General features: G+C 38.7%; 1 protein-coding gene across 1 annotated transcript; it reads right to left on the reverse strand.

Moving 5' to 3' along the window:
- Window positions 1–453: 453 nt before the first annotated feature.
- SMC3 (structural maintenance of chromosomes 3) lies at window positions 454–25,073 on the reverse strand. Its single transcript, XM_009908150.2, has 29 exons — window positions 24,874–25,073; window positions 21,295–21,370; window positions 20,142–20,180; window positions 19,298–19,365; window positions 18,866–18,937; window positions 18,596–18,675; window positions 17,966–18,044; window positions 17,051–17,168; window positions 16,310–16,485; window positions 16,025–16,105; window positions 15,455–15,619; window positions 14,280–14,401; window positions 13,647–13,860; window positions 12,912–13,015; window positions 12,598–12,697; window positions 11,713–11,873; window positions 10,259–10,400; window positions 8,973–9,123; window positions 7,921–8,073; window positions 6,130–6,281; window positions 5,764–5,922; window positions 5,360–5,467; window positions 4,877–4,985; window positions 3,823–4,070; window positions 3,510–3,722; window positions 2,158–2,349; window positions 1,820–1,997; window positions 1,186–1,292; window positions 454–904 (listed from the first exon to the last, which is right to left on the reverse strand). The coding sequence occupies exons 1-29, from the start codon at window positions 24,886–24,888 to the stop codon at window positions 833–835; spliced, it is 3,654 nt and encodes a 1,217-aa protein (XP_009906452.1). The 5' UTR covers window positions 24,889–25,073; the 3' UTR covers window positions 454–832.
- Between the last annotated feature and the right edge of the window lie 285 nt (window positions 25,074–25,358).

Consider the following 25,358-nt stretch of genomic DNA (forward strand, 5'->3'; position numbering starts at 1 on the left):
CTGCCAAAAGCCTGGACAGCAGGAAGAGATTCACATTTTGACTGGTACAGTACGCTGGTCTCTCAGGCTGAAGGAGTACAATGGAGGAATTGTCACACTGGCTGGGGTGCCAGGAAAAAAAAAGAGGGGGTTGTGATTTGTCTTGATACAGTTCCAGCGTCCTTTCAGACTTCTCAGTGTCTTCTGATATATTTTCAGTTCAATAACCAGAAGACTACGAATCTGGACAAGCATGGATTTCTCTGCTTTCTGATGGAACTGGCATAGTGCAGAAAAAGGGGGTAACAATGGCTTGCAAGAAGTGCTTTTGTCTCATACTCTTGAAGTACGCAGCTGCAGTATGACCAACTAGTATTTACTCCACCTCAGTGGAATCCTCTAGACAACATAAACTAAAAACTTAATGTAAACAAGTTACAGCAACAAAACCAATCATTTTAATTGAAGCTTAAAAAAAGAAACCAACCAAACAAACGTGAGGCAATGTAACTGATAACATTATACTTTAAGAAGTAGCAGCTAGCACTTTCTAAAAAGCTTTAAAACAGCAACAGACACTTTACAAAAGATTTGGGGGAGGAGAATAAAATTTCCAAACTACAGGCACTGTATAAAGGTGACATTAACAATTATCTTATAAAATACAGCAACAGAGACAAAATGGATACTAAAGCTCCTTTGAAACTAAGCCTTCTGGGGTCTTGGTTAAAACATATATTCAAAAACTATTTTAAAACAAGGACTAAATAATTTGTATTTTAAAATTTACAGCTCCCTGGCATAAACATAGCACTATATGCATCTTCCAAACAAGCACTAAGTGCCATCTTGTTTAACCATGCGTGGTGTCATCTTCTACAAAGTCTTTGGCCATTTCTGCTGTGATCACGTCGATATGACTAACCTGGTGGGAGAAAAAGAAATATACAGTTACCAAAGTATCTCCTGCAGGGTAAGACTCATTTCTGAAGACTCTAGGACTCTGCAACAGGCCTATAATCAATTTCTAATTCCCTTTAAAAAATATGGTGAGATATTTAAATTCTTTTTCAGGAAGGCAAAAACTTTTACACAAGACTGTGATATAACTAGAAATCCATCACAGCCTGATGCACTCCAAACTGTTAAGTCTCAGACACACTTGGTAAGGTTCTCAGTAAGTGCTGTAACTGAACCACAATTTACCTTGTTTCTGAACTTTACACCATAGAACTTGTCAGCTGACTCAAGCAGTTCAGGCCTAAAAGTTGTGGTAATAAACTGAGCATGTTCAGCCAGTTCCATAATCATATCTGAAAAAGGAACAGAAAAATTCTTTATTAATTTTCAACAAGCATTTTAATAGAGCAGGGCAGGTCCTAATGAGGCAGGCAAAAATGACTTTTTGGATACTAAAACAAACAAACAACAAAAAAAAAATCAAGAAAAGACCAGGTTTAAGTATTATCAGTTCAGTATCAACTCTTAACAACTCTGCAAAATCAGTGGGGTAATTAAACTTCCATGATGAAAAACAGAGTAAGCATTTTGCCAACAATGCAGTGGACTAAAAGTTAATTTTTAAAAACCAAGCTACACTTAAAACCAGGACTACTTCCACCACACTGAAGTGCAGTAGGTGGCCCTTTAGATGTAGTAGACAACACAGGGCTGCTACCTAAACCCGAGTTCATGAAAGCTTCAAAAGGCACAAAGTAAAATTCTAACCCTCACTGGGTTACTCAAAAGTCTGCCTTTTTGATTAAAAGATTTTATCTCAAACATCGGGGATGAGAAGTCCTTCAGCCACAATGAAGATAAATAAAAGGTAGACGGCTACCTGAAACAGCTTTTCTGTGCTGAGCATCCAAGGCTTGGTCAATTTCATCAAATAAGTAAAATGGAGCTGGATCGCACTTCTGGATTGCAAATATCAGGGCTAGGGCTACTAAGGATTTCTGTCCTCCTGAAAGTTGCTGCATTTCTCTCATTTCACCCTGCTTCCCTGTGAACGATACCTAAATGCAACAGGAAGATGATTTCCAGTTATTAAACCACACCACTTGATACTCTAAGAAATAAATAGACCAATTAAATATTGCATTAAAAAAAGCTCACCAAACTTAAAAGGCAATCTAAACAAATATTTGGAGTACTGAAACAAGTATTTTTCTTTACCCTTATGCCAACTCCAGTGAACTGATCTACAGATGGAACACTGCTCTGAGATCCAGATCCTCTTTCACTCTCGGTGCTGCCCTCACCCTCATCCTGGGACTGACTGCCCTCCACATCTCCTTTCTTCATCACTAGTGTGGCCTTGCCACCTGGGACTAACTTCTGGAATACTTCACTGAAATTTTTTGACACCTGAAAGAGAAAGTCAGTAAAGCAGCTCATTTCTGCAAAGTGAAATTAGATTACAAAAAACAGCTGGTTTTTTACATGACCGCACTAAACACCTGCTTCATTCACATTCATTCTTCAGCAGAAGTGAGAAATATGCTATACAGAACTTGCTTCTAAAACATCTAGTACGGCAACTGTCACAATTAAACAAAAGAATTAAAACGGAAGCAAAAGCAAATACAATTTATTTCAGTAAGCTTTAGATGTCAGTTAAGCAAATGACATTTTAAGAGAAGATTTCACATGTTTTGTAGTTAAGATCCTTTGTTAAAACTAGGTGTCAGTTTCACTACATCTAGTCAATTTCACTAAATCAGTTTAGGAAAGATGTTGAGTTGCTTGAACCTGTCCAGAGAAGGGCAACAAAGTTGGTCAGGGGCTTGCAGCATATGCCCTATGAGGAGAGGCTGAGGGAGCTGGGGGTGCTTAACCTAGAGAAGAGGAGGCTCAGGGGAGACCTTGTTGTTCTCTTCAACTACCTGAAGGGAGGCTGTAGCCAGGAAGGGGTTGGTCTCTTTTCCCAGGCAACCAGCACCAGAACAAGAGGACACAGTCTCAAGCTGCACCAGAGGAGGTTTAGGCTGGATGTTAGGAAGAAGTTCTTCATAGAAAGAGCTACTGGCTATTGGAATGGGCTGCCCAGGGAGGTGGTGGAGTCTCCATCACTGGAGACGTTTAGGAAGAGACTGGATGGGGTGCTTGGTGCCATGGTTTATTTGATTAGATGGTGTTGGATGATAGGTTGGACTCTATGATCTCAAAGGTCTCTTCCAACCTGGTTAATTCTATTCCATTCTAGAGAATGGATTTGGTGCAGTTTTTTACCAGACATTGCCCAGAAAGGCTTGTACATAGAACATAAAAGATTTCACCAGAAATAAAATATTTAAGAAATTTAAAGCAAAGCCAGAGTTCTAAGACAACCAAGGTATCTATTTAAAATGCTAGACAATTTCTTTTTCAATATTAAAATAAAAAGCCCAAACCTCAAGTGACATGATACTGCCTTCTACTATTACAGAATAGATGCAGCCAGTATCTGCATCTTCCCATGCAGCTGCTACATACAGGACAATTTGATTTTAGCACCAATGTCATCATAATTGTTGACATTTTCTTACCTGTTTAAAAGTCAGCTGAATAGCCTCATATTTCCTGAGCTCAAGGACATTCATCAGCTCCATGATGGATTTGTAGCCCCTGTCCAGCTCCTCTTGTCTTTTTATCAGTTTTTCCTTCTGCTCTGAGAAATTTACAAACTGATCTAAGGCTTTTTTATTAACGTGACTGTACTTCTTCAGTTCCGTATTGCACTGCTCCAGTTTGCGGAATAACTGCAAATGGAAAAACATTAACACACCAGAGGTGATGCTCAAGATGTATCCAACAGGAATATTTCAGGTCATGAAACGTGACAACAAGTACACTTATTACCTGCTTTAAACTTAAAGTCTGATACTTTTCAAAAGCCTCCTGTGGAAGTGAACCCAACTCTCGGATTTTCTTCATGCATTCCTCTTTCTTCTTGAGAAGCATGCCTTGTCTGTTAGTCATTTTCTCAAGTTCTTTAGTATCATGGTTAATGGCATCCATGTGCTCCTTTTCCATGTTCTTCCAGCGTTCCATGCTCTTTTGTAGCTCTTTAATTCCTGCTTCTGTTTTGTCAATAGAATTATCCAGATCTGTGGTATTGGGTGAGAGCACAAAACCCAAAGTCGTCAGACCCACTTGCTTGTGAAAGATCAGCAATTACCCAGCCAAATATTTATGAAACAGAACGACAAATTTCTATTAAAGAATAGAAATCCGATTTTAAAACAAAAAGCTGAAACCCCTTCTCAATTCTTCTCCATGAGTATATGGCTTCAAAACCCCAAACATACTGAGGTCATATTAAAGTCTAGAAGTGAAGCAAAAACCGAAAGTTCTGAGTAATACATATAGATGATGTTTCCTATCTGACAGTAATTTACTTATAGACAAAGATCAAGAACAACTATTTAAAATCATGCACAAAATCTTATCTCATTTTTGGGTTTAAGTTCCAGAAATCTGTTACAGGATATATAACCATAGAATCATAGAATTGTTTAGGCTGGAAATAACCTTCAAGATCATTGAGTCCAACCATTAACCCAATACTACCAAGCCCACAACTAAATCATATCTCTCAGCACCACATCTACAGGGCTTTGAAAGCCTTCCAGGAATGAGGACTCCACCACTGCACTGGGCAGCCTGTTGCAGGCCTTGACAATATTCTGGGGGAAGAATTTGTTCCTCATGTCCAGCCCAAACCTCCCCCGGGGACAATTTGAGGCTGTCTGCTTCTGTCCCATCACCTACTACCACTGCAGTGTATTTGAAATAAACGACTACTTCTCATATTGTTGTCTATTTCTAAAGAAAAATATGCTGTGTGAACTTTCAAAAACAGGGTGAATTTTCTTTCAAAAAATGAAAGAAAGATAAAAATGCTGCTACCCACCATCTGACCGTGCCAATGTGTCTTTCACTCGTTTGTTGATAGCCTCAAGCTCTGACGTTGTGGCAGTCAGAACTGTGCCACCTTCTGTTTCTCGAAGCTCATTCAGTTCCTATGGGACAAAGGAAATGCCACCAAGCTTCAGTATAGAGGGGAACAAAAGTATAAGCCAGGCAAACAAGTTATCTTCTGCTACTCTGCATGTAACTGTCTTAAAAATTTCAGTAAGGTTTTAGAGAACAGTTAGACTTTGAAACAAATCTATCATGCCCTGTTTACAGATAGAAATCCTACTCTAAAAACCAAGCACGTCAAAAACTCAGATTCTTAAAATACTGTGTTGACTTAGCCTGCATATAGGAAAACAAAGCCCATCACAGATAATGCAGGAGAACAAATGAGTACTTATCAAATTACTAGTAAGTGAAAGCCCTGGAAACAAACCAAAAATGGATTGCCAAAGTACATTTAAGAGGAAATCCTTACTTGTTCCACTTGATCTAAGCGTTTTCTCAGGTTCTCATTGAGATATGTTTCAACTCTTGTAATAATACCTTCTAATTTAATTCTTTCATTCAAAAGTTGTCTGTTTTCCTGAAAGAGAAGAAAAATATTAACTGCCTTCACTGACTCCTAAACAAACTATTTTTTCCTAGTTAAAACAATTAAGAGAACAAAGCCACTCTTCATGCTGAGACAGGAAGGTTTACTAATTGTTCTTCTTACAGTAAAAAACCTTCTCAGTAGTTAGGAGATTAGCCTCAACTTCTAGACATAAATGAACCACCACTTTAATTACATTACAATCTGAAGTGACTTCTCATACAAATGGACAAAACCAAGTTTATTGGGAAGGTAAATTAAATGGCAAGACATTTTAGTTTCCTTACTTGCTGCAGTTGCCGAATTTCATCATTAAGAGCATCCACACGTTTCTGATCTTCAAGACTGAGCTGAGATAACAAATCAGTCCCCAGTTCTGCTTTCAATGATTCTCTGGTTGACTCCATAGCATGTAAACTTGCCTCCAGGCTCTGCAAACTGCGTTGCTACAGAACACATATTAAACAGAATCCTCAGTGATCTGCAAATTCATATGAATTTCATTTTTCTGCTTATGTAAACATTTTTGTGACATCTGTAGTGATCTCTTCATAGTTCATATTATGATATTAACCAGAAATGAATGAGAGTTTATCAGCAATATTAATGAAACAGTTTACATAAACCCAGCTTTCAGTATCTCCATACTGTACCTTAGGCATAAATGTCTTCTCAGACTGCTGTCTTTTCTCCTTCAGCATTTTCATCTCTGACAAAATACTGTCTCGAGAGGCTTTGAACTTTCTCTGCTGTGTCTCAATTTGCTGCATTTGGTTCATTAGCTGGTCAATCTCATTATTAATCCATACCATGGGCTAAGGAAAACTATCCTTGTTTTAAAAGGCATTTTATACCTATTAGTACTTTCAATTCTTAGTCCAATCAGCACATTCAGTTATCATCAAAAGAAACAAACAAAACAAAACAAACAACCCCAGAAATATTCAGTTGCACAGGAGAAATCAAGAACTAGCCACAGAAGTTACATGAGCACTCTTATCAACGCAAAGGAAAAAAATGAAGAAAGCTTCATTTAGCTGATAATTTTGCAACACCAATGGGTCTAACAGGTAATTGAGGAATTTAACTACAAGCAACAGAAATTCAAGCTCCCATTCCTAGTCACAAAAAGCAGGCTACCTGTACAATGCACACTGGGATAAGTAGTAAAATTAGTTTCTGCACAAATCCTTTTCAAACTATATGCCTATGTGGCTGTAGCTTTAAAAATACCTAAGGAAAAAACACCATACTTAATAAAAACTTAACTGTAGATACACAAAATAGGTCCTTGCACATTGCTTACAGGCAAGGGTGGAAGACATTCATCAGTGCTGGTGCACATAGAGCCAGCTGGCAAATTCAGTCTATTTAAGTTACATTTAACAAGAACATTTCAACATTCTGCTATTGATATCAAAAAAGCATGTACCTGTGTCTCGTTAAGTTTTGCTTATCAGCACAGATTGCAGTGTTCTGCTTATCTACTGCCCCAAAAATGTCTCTTAACACACTGCTAGCAGGACAGAAAAAAACAAAGGAGTTCAGTTCAAAGGACAGAATGACATGGATAATGGGAGCAAAAGGGGGAGGGGGGGGAAGACTGTATAAACCTCCCTCAAAAATAAGAGGTTATAGAAAAAAGAGGTTAGAGAAAAAGCTGACAGTCACCTGAATTTTTGTACAAGGACTGAAAATACCAAGACTGTCAAGCAGCTCAGAGCTTAATTATAACACAATGCTCTCCATCTCCTCCCCACAGCATAAGTGGACTATGTAACACAGCAATTCAGGACACGAGCACTAAAAATACAGTATGAATCAGAAACAGCAGTGAAGATTAACACAGATAACAGTAATATCTGGTTATAGCAGTTACTACAAACTCTAAAAGGAACAGAAAGACACATAATTAGGGTTTAGCCTCATCTCTAAGCTTTAAAGATCAAGATAAAATTTTAATGGGGACAGATTTCTAAAGCTTCTTTTTTTTCTGAAGGCTACAGCACCAGCCACTTTCTGAAGCAAGCTACTGGACAAGTTGCGATTCACTGCTATTTTTCAGTCAATTTTCCCCAGTATGGAATTTTTACCCAAAAAATTAACAGAATGGTTAGAAACCATTTCTTAACTAGCTCCATTGATCTAAAAATTGTTTTTTTAAAAAGAGTGCTATTCAGTCATACAAACTATGGATCTCTTAAAATCTGTAATTTTCACTGTTTGTACACAAATCTTCACATGCAAGGTTTTGTTTGTTTCTCTTCTACCACTGACTTCTTTGTTACTAAAATCTCTACAGTAACATACAGAATCAGGCTACATTAACAACGGTCAAAACAAACGCTATAGCTAATATGCAGTATGTTTTTACCTATTACTGTAACTGCAAAACAAAAGCTCTGCCATCACATCACCTTTCCCCAAGAACAATAAAAGGATATTTTCAATGTTTCTGCGTAAGTTTTCATTGAGCTTTGCTTCGAGTTCACCAAGTTCTTCTTCTGCTTTTCTAACATCTTTCTGCAGCTCAAGCCGAGACTTCCTGGTGTCGTAATAACCTCCAGTCAATGCACCACGATGGCTGACTTGATCACCTAAGAGCATAAGAGAGTGAGCCTATAAACTGCATGCTATATGCTCTCCATAACGTTCAGAGCAGTTTCTACAATACAGTCTAGTAGATTAACTAGAGCATTTCAACTAAGCTACAGAAGTGCTGCAGCAGTTACCAAGAAGTCACGTATGTATTTTTACAATACTTAGGGAAGTGTTTATTTCTGTACTCAAAGTGCATTTCCTATCTCAAGACCAGTATACATTGATATGACCTCCTTTAAGCATTAGTTGGTTTTTTCCTTTTAATTAATTAATCTCTGAAACCATGCAGCTTGAAGGAAAAAAAAACCCACACTTTTATTAAGGGGAAAATGCAAATGCCTAGCACTACTGGTTTGGGAAAAAATTAAATCTCAGATCTTTGGTGAGGGAGAAAACAAGAGAAGCTGAGTAATTAGCAGCATCTGTGGCTTGAGAGCATGATGTTACTGAAAAATTAATAACTTCCTCCTCAGACACCCTCAGGAATTTTTCAGATTAACTTTAGGAGACAAGAGAGTAAAATAATAACCCTGCAAGGAATCTGCCCTCCAAGAACAGGCAACTAACAAGAGATATAGATTAGTTCAGAGATCATAACGTACTAGTGTATCTAGTATGCCAAAGTATTCACCTTGTACTCAGTAGTAGTTAATACAAATTGAATATGCTTTACAGTTCTCAGGATGGAGATACCTAGCTACCAACTTTTAGATAAGAAAGTTCAAAGTTTGCAAAGAAATTTTGTATTTTTAAGCACTGTACTTGAAATGCAACATTGTACATCTCTGTCAAGTACATGGTATTTTTGACAGCACTAACACACCACGTTTAATGAGCCTGACATTTTAGGAGTCTCATTCTTACAGTAACTAATTTATAAGATTGTAATATTTACCTTCCAGAGTAATACAATCCATAGTGAAAGCTCTGGCTAGTTGGGTAGACACTTCCATGCTACGACAAATTAGAGTCTTTCCAAAAACATGTTTGAAAGCTTTGTCAAATCTTGGGTTGTATCTCAGTTTACTGATCATAGGAATGGCATCCTGAAGCAACAGTGATTTTAGTGAGAACATCATATTGATACAAATATGGCAAATATACTGCAACTAATTCATACACAGGATTCAAGAGCACCGTGGAAGAAGCAAACTGCCATCAAGAGTTAAAATGCAATACACTAGTCCCACAACAAGAATTTCTAAAAGTTTATCATATCTCAAATTCACTGAATGTTAACATTGGCTTCACAATCAAAATCCTAGAAGGAAGACTTCACATTCATTCACCTTCAGGATGTCAAACCCTGAACTCAAAGTACATTATTGTGAATGATACTTAGGAAATAAGCAGCTATCAGTTGAGTGGGTAGAAGGGTGACAACACTGACCGAATATTCCTACAACAAACACAAATGCTCTATGGAAATCAACTACAAGATTTTGCAGCTTTTAACATCCTGGCATGAGCCTTAAGTCAACTAAGAGTCTGGCAGGAATCTGAGTATTAAATTGCTACCAAAACAATATTAAGTATAATAAGTTACCATCATCTTTTCCCCTCCAGTTTTACTAGTAAAGCCCTCCCCAAAATAAGCACACTAGAAGTCAAGACAGCTTCTTATTTTTTTTCCTTCTGCTTATCTGATGAGTAAAATAATCTATTTCTCAAAATTTTTTTCTGCCATGATTGTTGTAGCAGCAGTTAGCATTTACACAATTAATTCACTAGTAAAATTTCAAACAAGAGCAAACACTTTCCTGAAATGCATTTCAGAACTACCTTTTAAATGCTTGTCACTGAAAATGTATTTATTATTATTTTAAAAGCACAATTAATTTCCAATAACTTTGAGAAATTGTCCATGGCTGTAACACAAAGCACAGCTCTTCAGTTTTTGCACATGGCAGCATCCAGCAAGTACTGACTATCCCTTTACAAGGCAGTTCTATTTCTCTTTAGTATTACCCATTTACTTGCAAGGTGAAGTTTAAATTTAGAGAGCAAATAGCTGGTAAGGAATTAAGTATTTTGTTATAAGAGAAAGACATATTAGAATTATGTAATTGCACACATTCAAAAGCAAAGCAAATGCTGTGCAATAAGCAATATATGCAAACGATTCAAAACATGAGGCTTTGTAATTAAGTAGAGGAAAGTTCAAAAGGAACTCAAACTCACATTAGTTTCAGGATAAGCAGTATCTCTAACATCCAGCTTATTCAGAGGGAGGAAAGTAACTTCTCCAGGAAGGTTCATCTTGTTAAATTCCATTAGGATCTTTGTACTGACCTCATCAGAATCCACAATGTGGTAGAACAGCCTAATTAACAAGATCAATAAATAAGCAAAACTTCACTCCCCTAAAAGCACTAATGTATGGAAATGGTCAGCATGCAGGTATCATTAAATAATGTATGGACATAAAGCTGTGTCACAGATCTTTCAAGGCTGTGCCTTGACATAAGCAAGTGGATTCACTCCATTCACTTAATGTGGAATCAGCTAAGAATTTTACATTCCACCCTCCAGTCACAAGAGCAGCTCAACAGATACATAGTGTCACTCTCTGTTTACACAGTCTCTGCTAGTTCAGCTGCAGACCTCTCCCCCATACTATCAACACACAATAGTCAGCCTTTTTTGTATGGATTTACACACAGTTTGCACCTTATGCCTCTGTACACAATCAACAGTAACAGCAATCACACGCCCTGTGCATGACTGACTAGCATGAGAGGGACTGAAAAAAAAAAAAAAAGATCCTTCTCTTCCAAGTTGAACTAGTTTGCTTGTTGATGCTTTTTTTCCAAACTACAGGGTATAAGATTTCAGAGAGAACTGCAAAGTACTCAAATACCCCTGTTCGCACAGACGCAGATTAGGAACTGCACTTCAAATTCTGGTAGCATCAACATTTATATGTGATAGTGTAGCACAATCATGACACTTCTGTCTTCTTTCCTGTTCTGTAGTGTCTACATTTCATTACAACAAGCATTTGCTTGACTACTCATTAATTCAAACAGGGTACCGATCACACAGAAAGTGTCATATGCTGCAGAAAGTGGTGAAGCACCCAAAAGGCACTTACTACTCCTAGAACACACATTACACAGACTCGGTAACACTCAATATTTTTTCAGATGGCTTTTTAATAGCAGTTTAGAGACCACCCTCACCCATGAGATTTTCTGGTGTTAAGTGTAATAACCCTAATTGATTGTTATCAACCATCAGCACTGCTTCCTGTAGAATTTTTCAAACTGGAAGATGCCATCCACTTTATTCCATATAGCTCAACCTCACCACCAGTCCTTACAGAAAAGGTCAGGAGTGTGGGTCTGGGCCTTTTCTTATTGTGGGGAATGAGGGGGAGTGTCTTTGTGCTGGTTTGATTTAGGATTTTTTAGGCAATATTGTGAGCAGCTAGGATTAATTTTTAAATAGGCAGAATTCTTATAAGTTCCTTCTCGAAGGACTAACAGTTTGATCATGCTAAACAAAAAGCACTTTGACCAAGAAGGAACAAGAGCTCGAGTTCAAAAGAATAGAACTTCTATTAGTAACTGGCACCAACTGAATTGTAGTACTGGGCTGCTTTAACTTATGTAACACTAAAAGCATGCAATTACCTGTTCCCTGCAGTAACTTCAACACAGGTGTAGAAAGCGGGTTCACATTCGAAGTTATTCATGACAATGCCATGATAGCCATTCAGAACATGCTGGTTTATGCCTTTTCGACGGAAGTGCTCCAGAACTTTGTTTATGCTGTCTATACCATTCAAAATGGCCTGTTAAAACATAACTCATTATTGTTCTACAATTAAAGATTCAGAGGTACTACTCATTTTATCTTCAGCTTTGTGAAAGTTGTAGCTTCGTTTTTTCTTACCAAGTTCTTGCTGACTAACCTACAGCTCTAATCGAAGAAGATATCCAAGTATTTGAGTCCACGACCTCTCAGGGAGGGGAGGCGGTTGCTCTTTCTTTGTTTTGTGGGGCTTTGTTTGTTTGGGGTTTTTCTGTTGTTGTTGGGTTTTCTGGGAGGGTTGTGAGGGTTTTGTTTGGTTTTTTTGTGGTTTGTTTTACTTTGTTTGTGGGTTTTTACCCCGTTTGCTTGGGTTGTGTTTGGGGTTTTTTTTGTTTCTTTTTGTTTGTTTGTTTTTTTAATAAGTTAAAAGAGATTAGAACAACTTCTAAAATTACTCCAGCTCTACCTGGTCTCTTTATCTCTATTCAATTACCCTGAGCTTACTAAAATTACTCCAGCTCTACCTGTCTCCTTATCTCTATTCAATTACCCTGAGCTTACAAAACTAATTTCCAACTAGTTCTATAGCTGTAAATGTGTTTTTAAAAAAAAAATCAGGTTACAAATATAATTATCTTAATTCTGACATTAAGACCACAACCAAAGAATTAACTGTGATATCTTTTCAGATATGACTACCACTTGCCCTGTAAGAATGAGAAGACAAGTTTCCACAAGGAGTTCTCAAGTACCAGGTATCTTACCTTTCCTGTTGCTGCTCTGAGAAGCTGCTGTTTCTTTTCTAAATCCTCCCGCTTTGCAGCAAGAGCTTGTTGTTCAGCATTTTCTTCTCTCCACAGATAACTACAGAACAAAAATAATTACAATATTTTAAGTGTAAATAAAGTCTGGGCATTTTTATTATAGTCTTCAAAGACTGCTAACCTAGTAAGAGGGTGAAGTGCAGGAATTCATATATGGCTGTATTTCTAAAACATACCTACATGCCATGTTAACAATTACATAATTGGGGCCCTTCAAATCAAGTGAGAGTCAAACATTTCAATTAATTACTCACTTTCTTTCGCTCTGGAGTTCATCCTTTTTATTTTTCACTTCATAGTATTTTCTGTCCAGTTCTTCAACACGAGCCTTCACTTCATTAAGATCCTGGTCCAGTTTCTAACACAAAGATAAGAGTATAAAACTACAGTTCTGTTAAAAAATAACTCCTTTTTATTCAGTACTAAATTACTAATGAAATATCAGAAATGATTCCTACAAACATTTTAACCAACTTAAAGCAACTTGCAAGAGCACCCATAATATATCTTGGTAAGCAAGCAGTAAAAATGTGAAGTTACAATTAATCTGGAAAGCAGGTATTGGGGGCAACTTAAAACCAGCTGCAATCATGGTGCAAAAGTGCAGTGCTTGCAGCACAGTTTAGAAGAGAAGGGAAAAGTGAATATAACCCATGCAGAGCTCTATAAAAACATAACAAATTGTTATGTATGTGAAATGGCATGTGTGTGAGTAAGGCAGATCTAAACCTGTTCCTAAAATCTTGGGCCAAACACTCTGGAGAATGTACCCAAAAGAACAGTCACCACAGAGCAAAGGTAGGCGCAGTGCTAAAGGGAATTCAGAATTTATCTGCAGGCTTTTTCAAGAACGGATTCTTGAGACCACACCCAACCAGAATGTCTCATCTTCCTTAAAAATATGCACTGAAGTCCAATTGTCCAAGACTAAATTTGAGTGTGTCACCCTTGTCTCAAAAACACTGAGAAGCAATAAGCTGAAAACTTACACTGTACTGTTCCAAATTTTTCTCCTTGTTTGCCTCTGTATCCTCTAAATCTTTGTGTATGGCTGCAATCTGCCGCTTCTTGTCATTGATGGCTTGATCTAAAGACTTCAGTTCTTTCTTTATCCACTTGTCCCTTTCTTCTTTGGAAGTAAACTGGCTTCCTCGACCTTGTTTTGCATAAAGATCTGTTCTTTCCTGCGTGGCCTGTGCCAGTCTATTTTGAGAAGGGAAAAACATGCCGTATTATAAAGAAACCTTGTATTTATTAAGGGCAAGAGCATTAAGAATTACCGTAAGAATTTCCAAAGTGCCAAACCACACTCTAAAAACCTGAGCATCAAATCAGTAACAAAAAGAAAAGGGTCATGTTATAAACCACAAAGTCACCCACAAGACATCAAAAAACAGTAAGTGGTTAAACTTAAAAAGTAACCTCCCCAAATACTGTTCATCTGCCCAACAACAAAGGAGGCTTTTTACAGACCATCTCCAAGGACATCTAACTGCCCCATTCTCAAGCAACAAGTACAACCAAATTAACTGCACACATAGACAGTACTAATATCTTGGGACATTGGGGGGGTTTTGTTTGTTTGTTTTTTAATGCTTTGACTGTTGTAGAATGTCACAGACCTAGCAATTCCTCTCTCTTCTTTTTCTTTTACACTGTTAAATTTCGGCTCCGTTTCTGCTAATTCTTTCTGCTTCTCCTCAATTTTCTCAAGAAGCTTTTGCCTCTCCTTTAACAGTCTTTTCTGAAAGTCAAACAAAGCAGTATTTAAAGTTAGGTAATATCAGGAACTGTGTTATTAGATAAATACACACTTGTGAAGAACAATTTAATTATAAGATGCCATTGTTTATCTGATACTACCCTGTTTCAACACAACAGAAAGGAATTCTGGTCCAATCTGGACAAGAAGAAGGGATGAAGGGAAGCACTCTCAAGAGGTTAAACTATGCAAGCAAGGAAGGTCTATATAGCCCAAACAGGGAAATTCAAGCTAGGGTTACAAACAAAATCCTACTTTAACTGCTGCAAGTACTGGGAAGAAGGGGAGTTGTATGTGCTCAATTTTGCAACATACAGGATGATAAGGGACCGCAACACAGGAGTCTGTTACATACATAGTTTAGCCAGATATGGCAACGACGGAGGTTCTTGGAATCAATACGGCTGACCAATATGATCGGTATTGATCCTTTATTGTTCCAGTATTGCAGGCCTATGGCTCAGGCCTATGGTGAAAGCATGGCACAGCAAAGCATGGAAGGAGAGGAGACAGGACAGGCAGAAAAAGAAGTGTGTAGCAAGGAAACTGCTACAATTTATATAACCTTGGTATACCTTATTGGCATGGACTCATTGGTCCCCTACGAGTGACCACACATCACACTACTGTAGATTATTGGTCCAACTATGGATGACACATGAGGTTTGTTGATGCAGGTGCATGTCCTGCTGTCCCAAGATAAATCACTATGTTTCTAGCTACCAGCGTCTTGTTTTAGTTACAGCGCTGCAGGCACAGCACTGTTTTGGCATACTGGTTGCTGGCTCTGCACTTACGCTGAGCATGGCCTACCACCATGTCAGGCTCCAGGCCTGAACTGCCAGATTGCTCACACTGCTCACCACTGTCACTCCCACAACATAGAAGCACACTGAAGACACCACAGAACACTAAGCTCTCTCTCCAGCAAACCTTAAAAAATAATGAAATGCTGCACTCTAAACATAAAACATCAGCATACAAGTACTTTTCCTCGTGCTGATGACATTTTAAGACTTCATTGCTGTTACATACCCTTTGTTCACTGTTGCCAGCTAATTCATCCTGTAGGTCTTTAGCCTTCAGCTCTAGTTTCGTCCTCTGTTTAATCTGTTCCTGTCTTTCAGCACTAAGTTGTTCTTTCTCTTCTTTCATTGCTGAAATTTTTGTCTTCAGCTCTCGAACTTGCCGCTCTATTTCCTATGCAAATTTGAGCATTCAGAATCTTAAGCGCAGTGTGCACACGTCAGTATCTAGCAAAACCCACCAGACTGTTATTATGCAGAAGAACTTCTCCTGTTTCTGAACAGGATGAAAGCATAAAACAGAATTTAACATGGTTTTAGAACCTACCTCCACCCTCAGAAAAACTCCCAACGACACACTTCTGGAGAGCCTTTTTAAAAGGAAACTTTTAGAATGGGGTGGAGTGGAAGGATCCAGGGGGGCACTTGGTCATCAAGTACTGAAAATTTACCTATGTATGGTGGTGCTGAAGTCTCCAGTATTACCAGTCACTTCAGTATTTAGAACCACTGAAGAACCACCAGAACATCATCACCAACCCATGCCCACTACTCAACCAATAAAGGAATCTTGACTTACCTCCATTTTATCTCTAGCATCTTGCTGTGCATCTCTCAGTTGCCTTGATTTCTCTCCACTCGTCTCTCGTTTGGCAGAAAGCTGTAAAGAAACATCACTAACAGTGTAACTAGCAAGATTCTGGGTGTTCGGGGTTTTGTTGGTTCCCCCTGCCCCCCTCGAAGAAAACAGTTTGTTAAACTAGCAAAGAACATTGACAGGATTCTATTGAGGAACACAAGGAGATGCTAGGAAAAAGCAAACCAACTGCTCAAGTTCCAGTTTCTATTACTCAAGAATTTTTACCTCATCAAGCTTAGCTCGGGTTTCATTAAGCTCTTGATTATAAATGGTGTATTCCAATGCCCTCCTCATTTTATCCCATTTCTGGTACTGAGCCAGCTCTTCTTTCTCCTCTTCCAGAGTATGCAGTCGCTCTTCAATGTATTTCAGCAACTCATTGATCTTCTCTCGCTTGCCCTCTTTATAAAAGATGACAATCTTGAAGTGCAGTTAAACACAGTAATACATTTCCAGACCTTTAAAGCTACCAAAACTCCTTCAGTGACTACCTATGTCAACAGTCACAAAACATGTAAAGAAGAACCCATGTCCAGAAGTTCCCCAAAAAGCCACTCCAACAGCAGAACTGTTGATACTAGTTATGTAAAGCAACACAAGCATGTACTCTTTCGCCTCATACATTTAAAACATAGACTGTACTGAATGAACTTTAGTACTTGCACAGCAGTAAGCATTCCAAACTTTGGACTAGTGCCAGCAGATATAACTCATGTTTTGAACAGTACAAATATATCCCTACTAGCCAAGCTAAAAAGTTTTTCTACTAAAAGCAGACTTAAAGCCAGTAGTTAAACCTTTTGAGATATTTAAAATTCAAGGAGGAAATAGGACACGCTTTACATCATTTAACATGCCACAAATAACATCTTTCCAGCAATTAACCTTTACTGAAAAAGCCATAAACCTTTGGAGTTATCTGAATTGCTGTGGCATAAAAAGCTCATTTCTTAAAACCCTGTTTACCTGTTTCTTTCATTAGTGAAATACTCTCTTCTTTACGTTCATCATACACTCTGGTACCAGCTACTTCTCTTAGTAACTTTAGTCTTTGAGAGTCAGGAGCTGTGGCCATCTGGTTGATCTGAAAAAAGTAAGCTCTATGATTTCAACAGCCTGCTTAAAAGATCAAAGATTGCACTTTTCTTGCTGTGCCTGCTTGCCTGAGGTTTTGGCAGGGAGATTCAGATACCTAGTATATACCATACTGGGCTCCTATTGAGGCGGTTAGTTTAGAATGGCAAGTATTCCACTTGTAATTAGTTTTGTTGGTTTTCATATGCTACCAGTTATTGCTACACCTCAAAGTATTAGTATTATGCAAACTGAAGAAATCATTACCTGCTCAAAATTCTGTTTGGAGAAACTCAAGCTAGGGCTTTTTAAGCTCTGGTGCTAAACCAAGTAGTTTAAATACTTCCATAAACCCACACCAAAATGTAGGGGTTATAAATCTTAGAATAGTTCATGCCACGAAACACTCATTAATCCAACATTAAATCATTCACACAATTAAACTCAACATAAAACTCAGCTTCCTTCAATAAAATTTCAGCAGCTGCAACCTTTTACAAGAAAGTAACTGTTTTCAATTTGTACAAAACCAGTAGGTGTATTTTGGCTGAAAGAATTAGCTGCACCAAACTTCACTACAAAACACCTAACTTTCTGGAAAGTTTTCTTCCAAACACAATATAAAATTAAAACCAACATAAACCACTAGAACAACAGTATTTGCAAAAGCAGTATCTACAAGAATGTCTCAAATTGAAATGGATTTAGGCTTTGGTTTACTTCTGCAATAACTGAACTACATGTGGCATCCAGTAAACATGATAGCGGTAACAGTGATTTCTTCTACTCTGTGAGAAAGATTCTTACCTTTCCTTGCTTGACAATATAGTAGGGGTTACTGCGAGAAAATCCAGCACTTTCCAGAAGATTCATTACATCATTTTTCCTGAAATAATATTTTGAATCCATTAAAAACACTTATAGTGAAAGTGACAGCTGTAAAAATAAGTATCACAACTATACATCACACAGTATAATCACTGTGTGCAATGCACGATGTATTTGAAGAAGCATCTTTATTTGGTAACAGCTGAAAGAAAATGAGGGAATAAAAATGGAAAATATCTACAACGCTATAACACTGCAAAGAGATTAAGAGCGAGCACCTTGAAGCAAAGAGGAGGAAAATACAGGTAAAGGTATCAAAAGAAACAATATGAAGCCACCTTGAAGTCTGTTAACTCTTCTATTTACAAAAGCTCTGAAAGAATACCATAGAAGCAGTTAAACACTACAACAATGAATGGATTAAATTGTAGATGGCAGTCTTTGAAGCTACCACACAAGGACTGATGGACGTCCTTGCTGTCAGGTACTGTGCTCAATATTACACAACTGGATTGGTTCATTTCAGGCTAGAGATGCAAGTGTTCTGTTTGACTAGACAATTTTTATAGGAATACTAGTCTCATTCAGCTAAGGAAAAGAAGTACCTACGTCACCATTTTCTTGTCTAAGAAATACTGGTCCTTCTTGGCTCCAATGACTCTGCGAAGTGAGACTTCCTCTTTATCGATCTTAAGAAAACAAAACAAAGTAAATTTAACTGCTTGCAGTAGGCATGTATAACAAATTCAGAGCGTTTACCACACTTTTTACCAAAACTGACCCAAAAGCAGTTGCCATACTGAAGACTTCTATAATACTGAGATTACTGAAGTCTGAAACGATCATCTATTTATTTTTGAAGTAGATTATTCAACGTACCGGTAACCTGTTGTCGGAATTGTCAAAAATAATCTCCACAAAGGCTGAAATAACACGGGGACCTGTACCTTCCTAAGAAAGGAGATATTTTGGTTAGGTAATTCCCACCTTAGGAGGCTTTTTGTGCTCATTCATCCCCCCTTTTCTGTGACAATCCCACTCCCCCTTTCCTTCCAAGGATACTTCAAGTCAAGAGCATCTGTGTAAGATGCAGTACATGCATTTTTATTTCTGAAAATCTTGGGATACGCATTCACCAGTAAGCGTTATCAGCGTAAAGTGTTTCTTTAAAATAAACTCCCTTATGCCAAAGGGAAACAAAAACCGTTTAAGGATGGCTTCAAATATCCGCAGCCCAGTAGTTTACCATTTCTGCAGTAACATTTTAATGCATTAGCTTGTTCTTTAGTTTTGTTATGCACCTTCACTTACATGCAACAAAGCCAGTCGCTGCTCTGGGCGAAGATGACTAAACTCATCACTGAGGACAAACTGAATTGCTGTAATAAAATAAACAGAAGATGCATTCTTTCCATTTGGGATCCATGCAGCAGTTTCTTTAACTCAAAACATACTGCTTTACTGTTGTATAGCACAGGCATGCTGTTGCTAGTATCTTACAATGTTTCTTCATTAAAAACCTTAACCTGATGGACCTTTATCACTCAGTCTGCTGTACACTCTCATCGTGGCCACCTTACTAGGTCACTGCATAAGCATGAACAATGCTGCAGAAGTAGGGATCCAAGAGCTTTCCTCTACAAATACATAGCACACAGAGATAGGTTAAAAATATTGCTAAAATACTTAATACTTGACAATTTATAATGACTACCATCACAAAGGCCACTAACACCTTTGTTCTCCTTTGGTGCTCCCCCTCCACAACCCCTTGCATAACCGTACATTAAAAAAACTGTATAAGTTGTGCCATACTGCTATGAAACCAGTTGAGAATTTAGCCACTAGAAATGTCTACAGCAACTGCAAATATCACAATTGGTCTTCAAGGTGGGTGATTTTCAGATCCATTTCCTGTAAATATATTTTATTCCTCTTACAAGTTGTAGAAGGCCTTTATTAAGAGATGACAAATACTAGGGAAAAATCTGATGGCTAAGTATTAAACAAGTGTATTGAATCTGGCTTTCATCACTGTCAAGTAATCAACAATCTGTGATTCCTTGTTGAAAAGAAACATGCAGTAAGCCAACTTCTGGTTAACAAGAAACCAACCTGGTTATCACAGCATCCTCATGAAGAAATCCACACTTACCATAAAAAAAATTGCTTTTTCCAGATCCATTTCTTCCCACTGAAAAACAAAACACAAAGTATAACCTCAAGTTGATATACATTAACACTGCAGTGCACATTAAATACCCAAGAAGAGAATCCAAATGTAACAGTCAAACAAAATCTCAAGCGAATGAGACAGACTTTTAACACTCAAACTCATTACCACGACTTAAAAATTCCAACACTATTCCACTATAACAGCTAAACCAGTAAACAATCTTTTTGTTTTTAATACTTATCTCCTTCAGGGGTAAGAACAGTAGACCTAAATCAAACTCTTCTGGTCTAAGCATTATTTTTTCTTCGTATTTGATGAATGGAAATCACTTGCCTGATTTTACTTTTTCCTTTTAAAAACACCAATCCCTGGCTGAAGTTTTAGCTCCTACTGAAGTAACACTGCACAACAGGACACACTATGCAAGCCATATGCACATTTTTCCCCAGTCTCTGGGTAAACCATGGCTACTAAGTATTTATGTCCAAAGCTGACTGTTTTCTCACTGTCAGCAGTGTCAAAGTTGCTGCACAATCACTAAAACCAATGCAAATGAAAAGGCAGAACCAGGCAGGCATACACAAAATTAAGAAGAGGCATGAGAATGGTGGACAATATGCTGTTAGATTAGGTGTTCCATATGAACTACACTTTGAAACTTTTATTTTTTGATAGCCCACATTGGAGAAATTCATTCCTTCAAAGCTGGAGGAGGATCATCTTCTCTGCATCATTTTATAGTAGCTAGTGTGCTTACTTATCAAAAGTGATCAGACATGCACAAAAAAAATAATTCCATACAAACTTTCTGCTGCTGTTCCTTCAAGGACAGCTTTTAAAGGTTGAATGAGTCTGGCCACTACAGAAATCTGCAGATAGGAAGTTTACAGACATCACTCAGTTTCTGAAGACTAGCACATATTACTGTCACAGTAAAACTGAATGTTAGCATTACTCTTCTGTAAGCAGAATACACATATTGCAATAAATTGCAGACAACTGTAAAGAAGTTTCCAAAACAGAAAACAGAGTCATCAAATGTAGGCAGACTATTAAAAACTATAAAGGACTGCAATGTGAACATCTGAAGTAAAAAGCGCAACTCCAGTTCGTGTTAGAAATCTGAACTTACCAATGACATTGTGTTTTGAGCTGAATGGGTCCACAATGGTTTGGTCCCTGTAGCTTCGAAAGCCCTGAATGATTACCTGAAGAGAAGAGTGCATAATTGTAACAAAGTTTTACAGACTATTGACGCTCATTGCATTTGATTTTCTCTACCCTTCCCACATAATCTTCAGCAATTACATCTCAAAACCCAGCAATTTACATCACAAAACTTGTGAGACTCATCTAAGCAGCACTTAAGAGACAGATTGTCTTCCCCCATCACAAGACATAATGGTGCTTACCTAGGCCAAAGTACCGTGAACATGAGCGTTCTGACAATCCTTTTGTAAAAACGCTACTGCATTAAATGTTACATAGAGGAAAGGAAACCTCAATATAACAAGCATTTATCCTAGTCAGGTTAGATTATTTTTAATTTTTGTAATGCAATTCACATGGACGGCAAGAATTGCGTTTACAAATGCTCCAAGCAATTGCAGAGAACTGCAGAACTACAAAAACTGTGGTTACCAGGCTCTGCCTATAATACCTACAATACAGTCATGTTTTGTTTTACTGTGCAGCCTAAAAGGAAAGTTAAAAAGGCAAACTATCTTGGTTCTAGTGAACTCACTTCCTAAGCAAATACAAACCTACACAATCTATTTGAGGAGCCACACAGCAGAGTCATCCCAAGCTGCATGTCAAATTTCAACTATTCTCTTTCAGTAGTTACTTGAGGTTTGCCAAGCAAGTAAAATACAAGGCACGGTGACAATATACAGTAGTTTGGGTCTTCAGAGCAGAGAAATGGATCCATTCCAGCATTAAGCAACCTTTTCCAAACAATAAAGCTGTGCTGCAAGACTAAACAGCAGCTTTGCATTTTTCAGGAAAACATCTAAAAGACAGCAGCCACATTCAAATTTTGCTCTTTGCAGATCTTTCAGCAAGAACAGTTACAAAAGAACTAGAGCTGACATTTAATCATTATGTCCTTCGCTAAGCTCTTCCAGAAGAGAAGCATGGTATTGTTACAGTTAACGGCAATGTTTCACCATGATAGCCATCATCAACGAAGAATTACTTCTTAGGATGACAGCGAAACTACTCTTACCACCTGTTAGTAACTAGAGGATTAAAACCATCTCACAAAAGTTGAACGAGAACGTCATGTCAGACAATGAAATTGTTATTTCAATTTCTGTAAAGGCATTAACTGACTTTGAATCAGAAATCACAGAGCCACTGACATCACAAACACCTGAGAAATTCATCAGGTTGACATCAGATCTAAGCAGAAGCAGCTATTTTGGAAAAGGCACAGTCTTCCAATACAATTTCCTCCAATACTTTGCCCATCTAAACTCTTTTTTGAACTGCAACTGTTTATGCTCCCTCTCCTCAGGCAAGATAGAGTTCACATCAAGTACCTGCACAGTATTCAGATCTGAACCCAAAGCAACTGCATTGGAAGTAATTAAGGATTTCCTAAAGCAAGTTTCCAGAAAGCAAGTTTAAGACAACACATGAACTGAAAACTCCCTTCACTGTGACTGTGAATACAGACCCGCCGTGTGCCACAAAAACCAAGTCTGCTTCATATGCCAGAGGAGACTTGTGCAAGCTCTGTACCTGTGGCTTTCAAAGGAAAAACAGGAACAGAAATCTTCCTCAGGTTTTGAAACCAACTCTAGGCCATTGCAACTACTTTTGCTCACTCAAATTTGGAAAAATAAATCATCTTTTTCTCAAAAAATACTTGGCAAACAATGCTGCTTCCAATACGTCAAATCTCAGTAAAATAATGGACAAAAAATTTGCTCTACAGTGTTTTTCTAGTTTATCTACAATATTCTAAAAACATCCAGAATGGAAAAATTAATCTACTTTAAGCCCCCAAGAACCCAAAAACCCTCTACAGAAATGTAAAAACAACGAACCATTATTTCTTTGATATTACTAAACAAGCATAAACTTTTACCATGTACAAATTCAGGCATCACAGGAGTATGACACAGGCAGATTCTGAACACCACTTTCCCACCCTCTCAAGTTTTTTCCTAGAGGTCTTTGTGCATCCCTACAAAGTCTGAAGCCTCCTAACTTCTTTACTGCCTTATACAACCTCAGATTAAGACTGAAATAATTTTTATCTTCCAACTCCAGGAATTATTTCTGTGAAGCAATAAAATAAATGACAACGGTGGGAAAAAAATTCACCATTTCATTCTCACTTTCACACCTTGTAAACGTTCTCTTCTGTGGCTCCAGCACTGGTCACTGACCACATAAATCTCTCTTCCAGATGAAATTAATCTTCCTGTTCTCACTTAATTTGGACTTCTTACTTTAATTCTCTATATCTTCACTACTGTTTACTTTTATGCAGTTCACATCTGCAGAACAGTGTTTGATACTTTAAAGCAACGTGTACACCTGTAATCGTAGATTTACTAGAACACTATCAACAGGCATTTGAAACACTCATTTGAAACACTCCCTAGTCAAACAGTTGATGAAAACCTGGGTTTTTTTATGTAGAATATGCACTTCCAAACACGAAGAAGTATTTTTCATAATAATGAGACCCGCAGGGTGTCAGAAAGCTAGGTAAATTGAGTCCACCGAGAATGAGAATCCTAGGAGGCTCTGTATGAACATGCATAGGCAGTGGTACAAAAGCAGCCAAAGAATTTCAGCTATACCATGCAGTATGACTGGAGGGTTATGCTACAAAAGTAACATTAATGATTACCTCAATCTTAAAAACGGTTTGGAGAAAAGTCTATACAAGAACCTTTTTTTTTTAACTGAAGATTAGCTACAGGTCGCCCGTCAAGTATGAAGTGTAACAGATTAAAGAATTCATGCCCGAGGGCCTAAAGCATCACCCCAGTCAAAGAGCAACTTGATTCTGCCGGAGGAAGCAGCAAACAAAAACAGTTTGAATTGAAACCCCCAATATGGTCACGTTTTCCCATTGAAACTACATGTAGATTAAAATATGGGTATATTAATAAACATATATAGATATGTGTGTGTGTATATATACACACACATGCAAAAGAGGAGATCCCCACAACTTGAACAGCTGGAAGACGCAACGTGACAAGAGAGGAGTGTATGAACCTAGCACAAGTAAGAGCCTCCGGGCTTTGGGTTGCCCGTCGCCTGGAGGACCAGGACACTCGGGCTATCCCATCGTCGCAGAGCCCGCGAAAAATGTCCTGGGTCCAAGAGTGTCTGCCTTCAAAACCTCTTCATACCAGAAAACAACTAAACCAGCCGCAGGAACCAGAAAAGGCATCCCCCAGACTACATGGCGCGCTTGCTCTGTGGCGTGGCCGGGCCGGGGACGTTTTCCCTCACCAACGGCCGCAGTCTCCCTCCCCGGGACAGCGGCGAAGGCCTTCACACCCGCCACCAGCCAGAGGGCCTCTTGATGTGGGCCCGGGACCTGGCTCTGCCGCTAGCCCAAAATATGAATGAAGACGCCCCCCGCAGCACCAGGATAGGGCAAAGAAGGCCAAGACAAACCGGGCCAGCCACAATCAGGCCACACCAGACAAGGCGGACGGTTCGGAGAACGCCGGCTTACCTGCTTGATGTACATATTTGCGAAGGACGGGGGAGGCGACCGCCCCGGTGCCTCCTACCGACGCTCAGCCCGCCCTCACCGTTTCCTCTTCGCACAAGTGTTCGGCGCGACTCCCCAGGTGGTCTTCACCCCCGCCGTCTTCGCCCCCCCCCTTCAGCCTCTACAGCACAGCGTCCCGCTCACCCCTCACGCAAACAAAATGGCGGCGAAGCCTCCCCCAACACGGACCGGCGCAAATCATAGAGCAGCAGATGGAAGGGGAGATACAGAACAGAGAATGCTCCGCTTGTCCCCTGGAGAAGGGGCATGACAACAGACAGAAGGGATTACGCTCTCTTTTGTTTCTAAAGTGCCTCACTGGCCTTTTTGAAGCTGGAGAAGGTTGGTCACACTGTCTCGTCTCGTCTCTCAGTAGGGATCCTCCCCATGGATTTGCGAAAAGTGGTTTCTCCCACTGAGGGGCAGGTTGGGCGCCAAAGGCAAGT

Source organism: Dryobates pubescens, chromosome 8 (assembly GCF_014839835.1).
Source record: "Dryobates pubescens isolate bDryPub1 chromosome 8, bDryPub1.pri, whole genome shotgun sequence".
NCBI lineage: Eukaryota > Metazoa > Chordata > Aves > Piciformes > Picidae > Dryobates > Dryobates pubescens.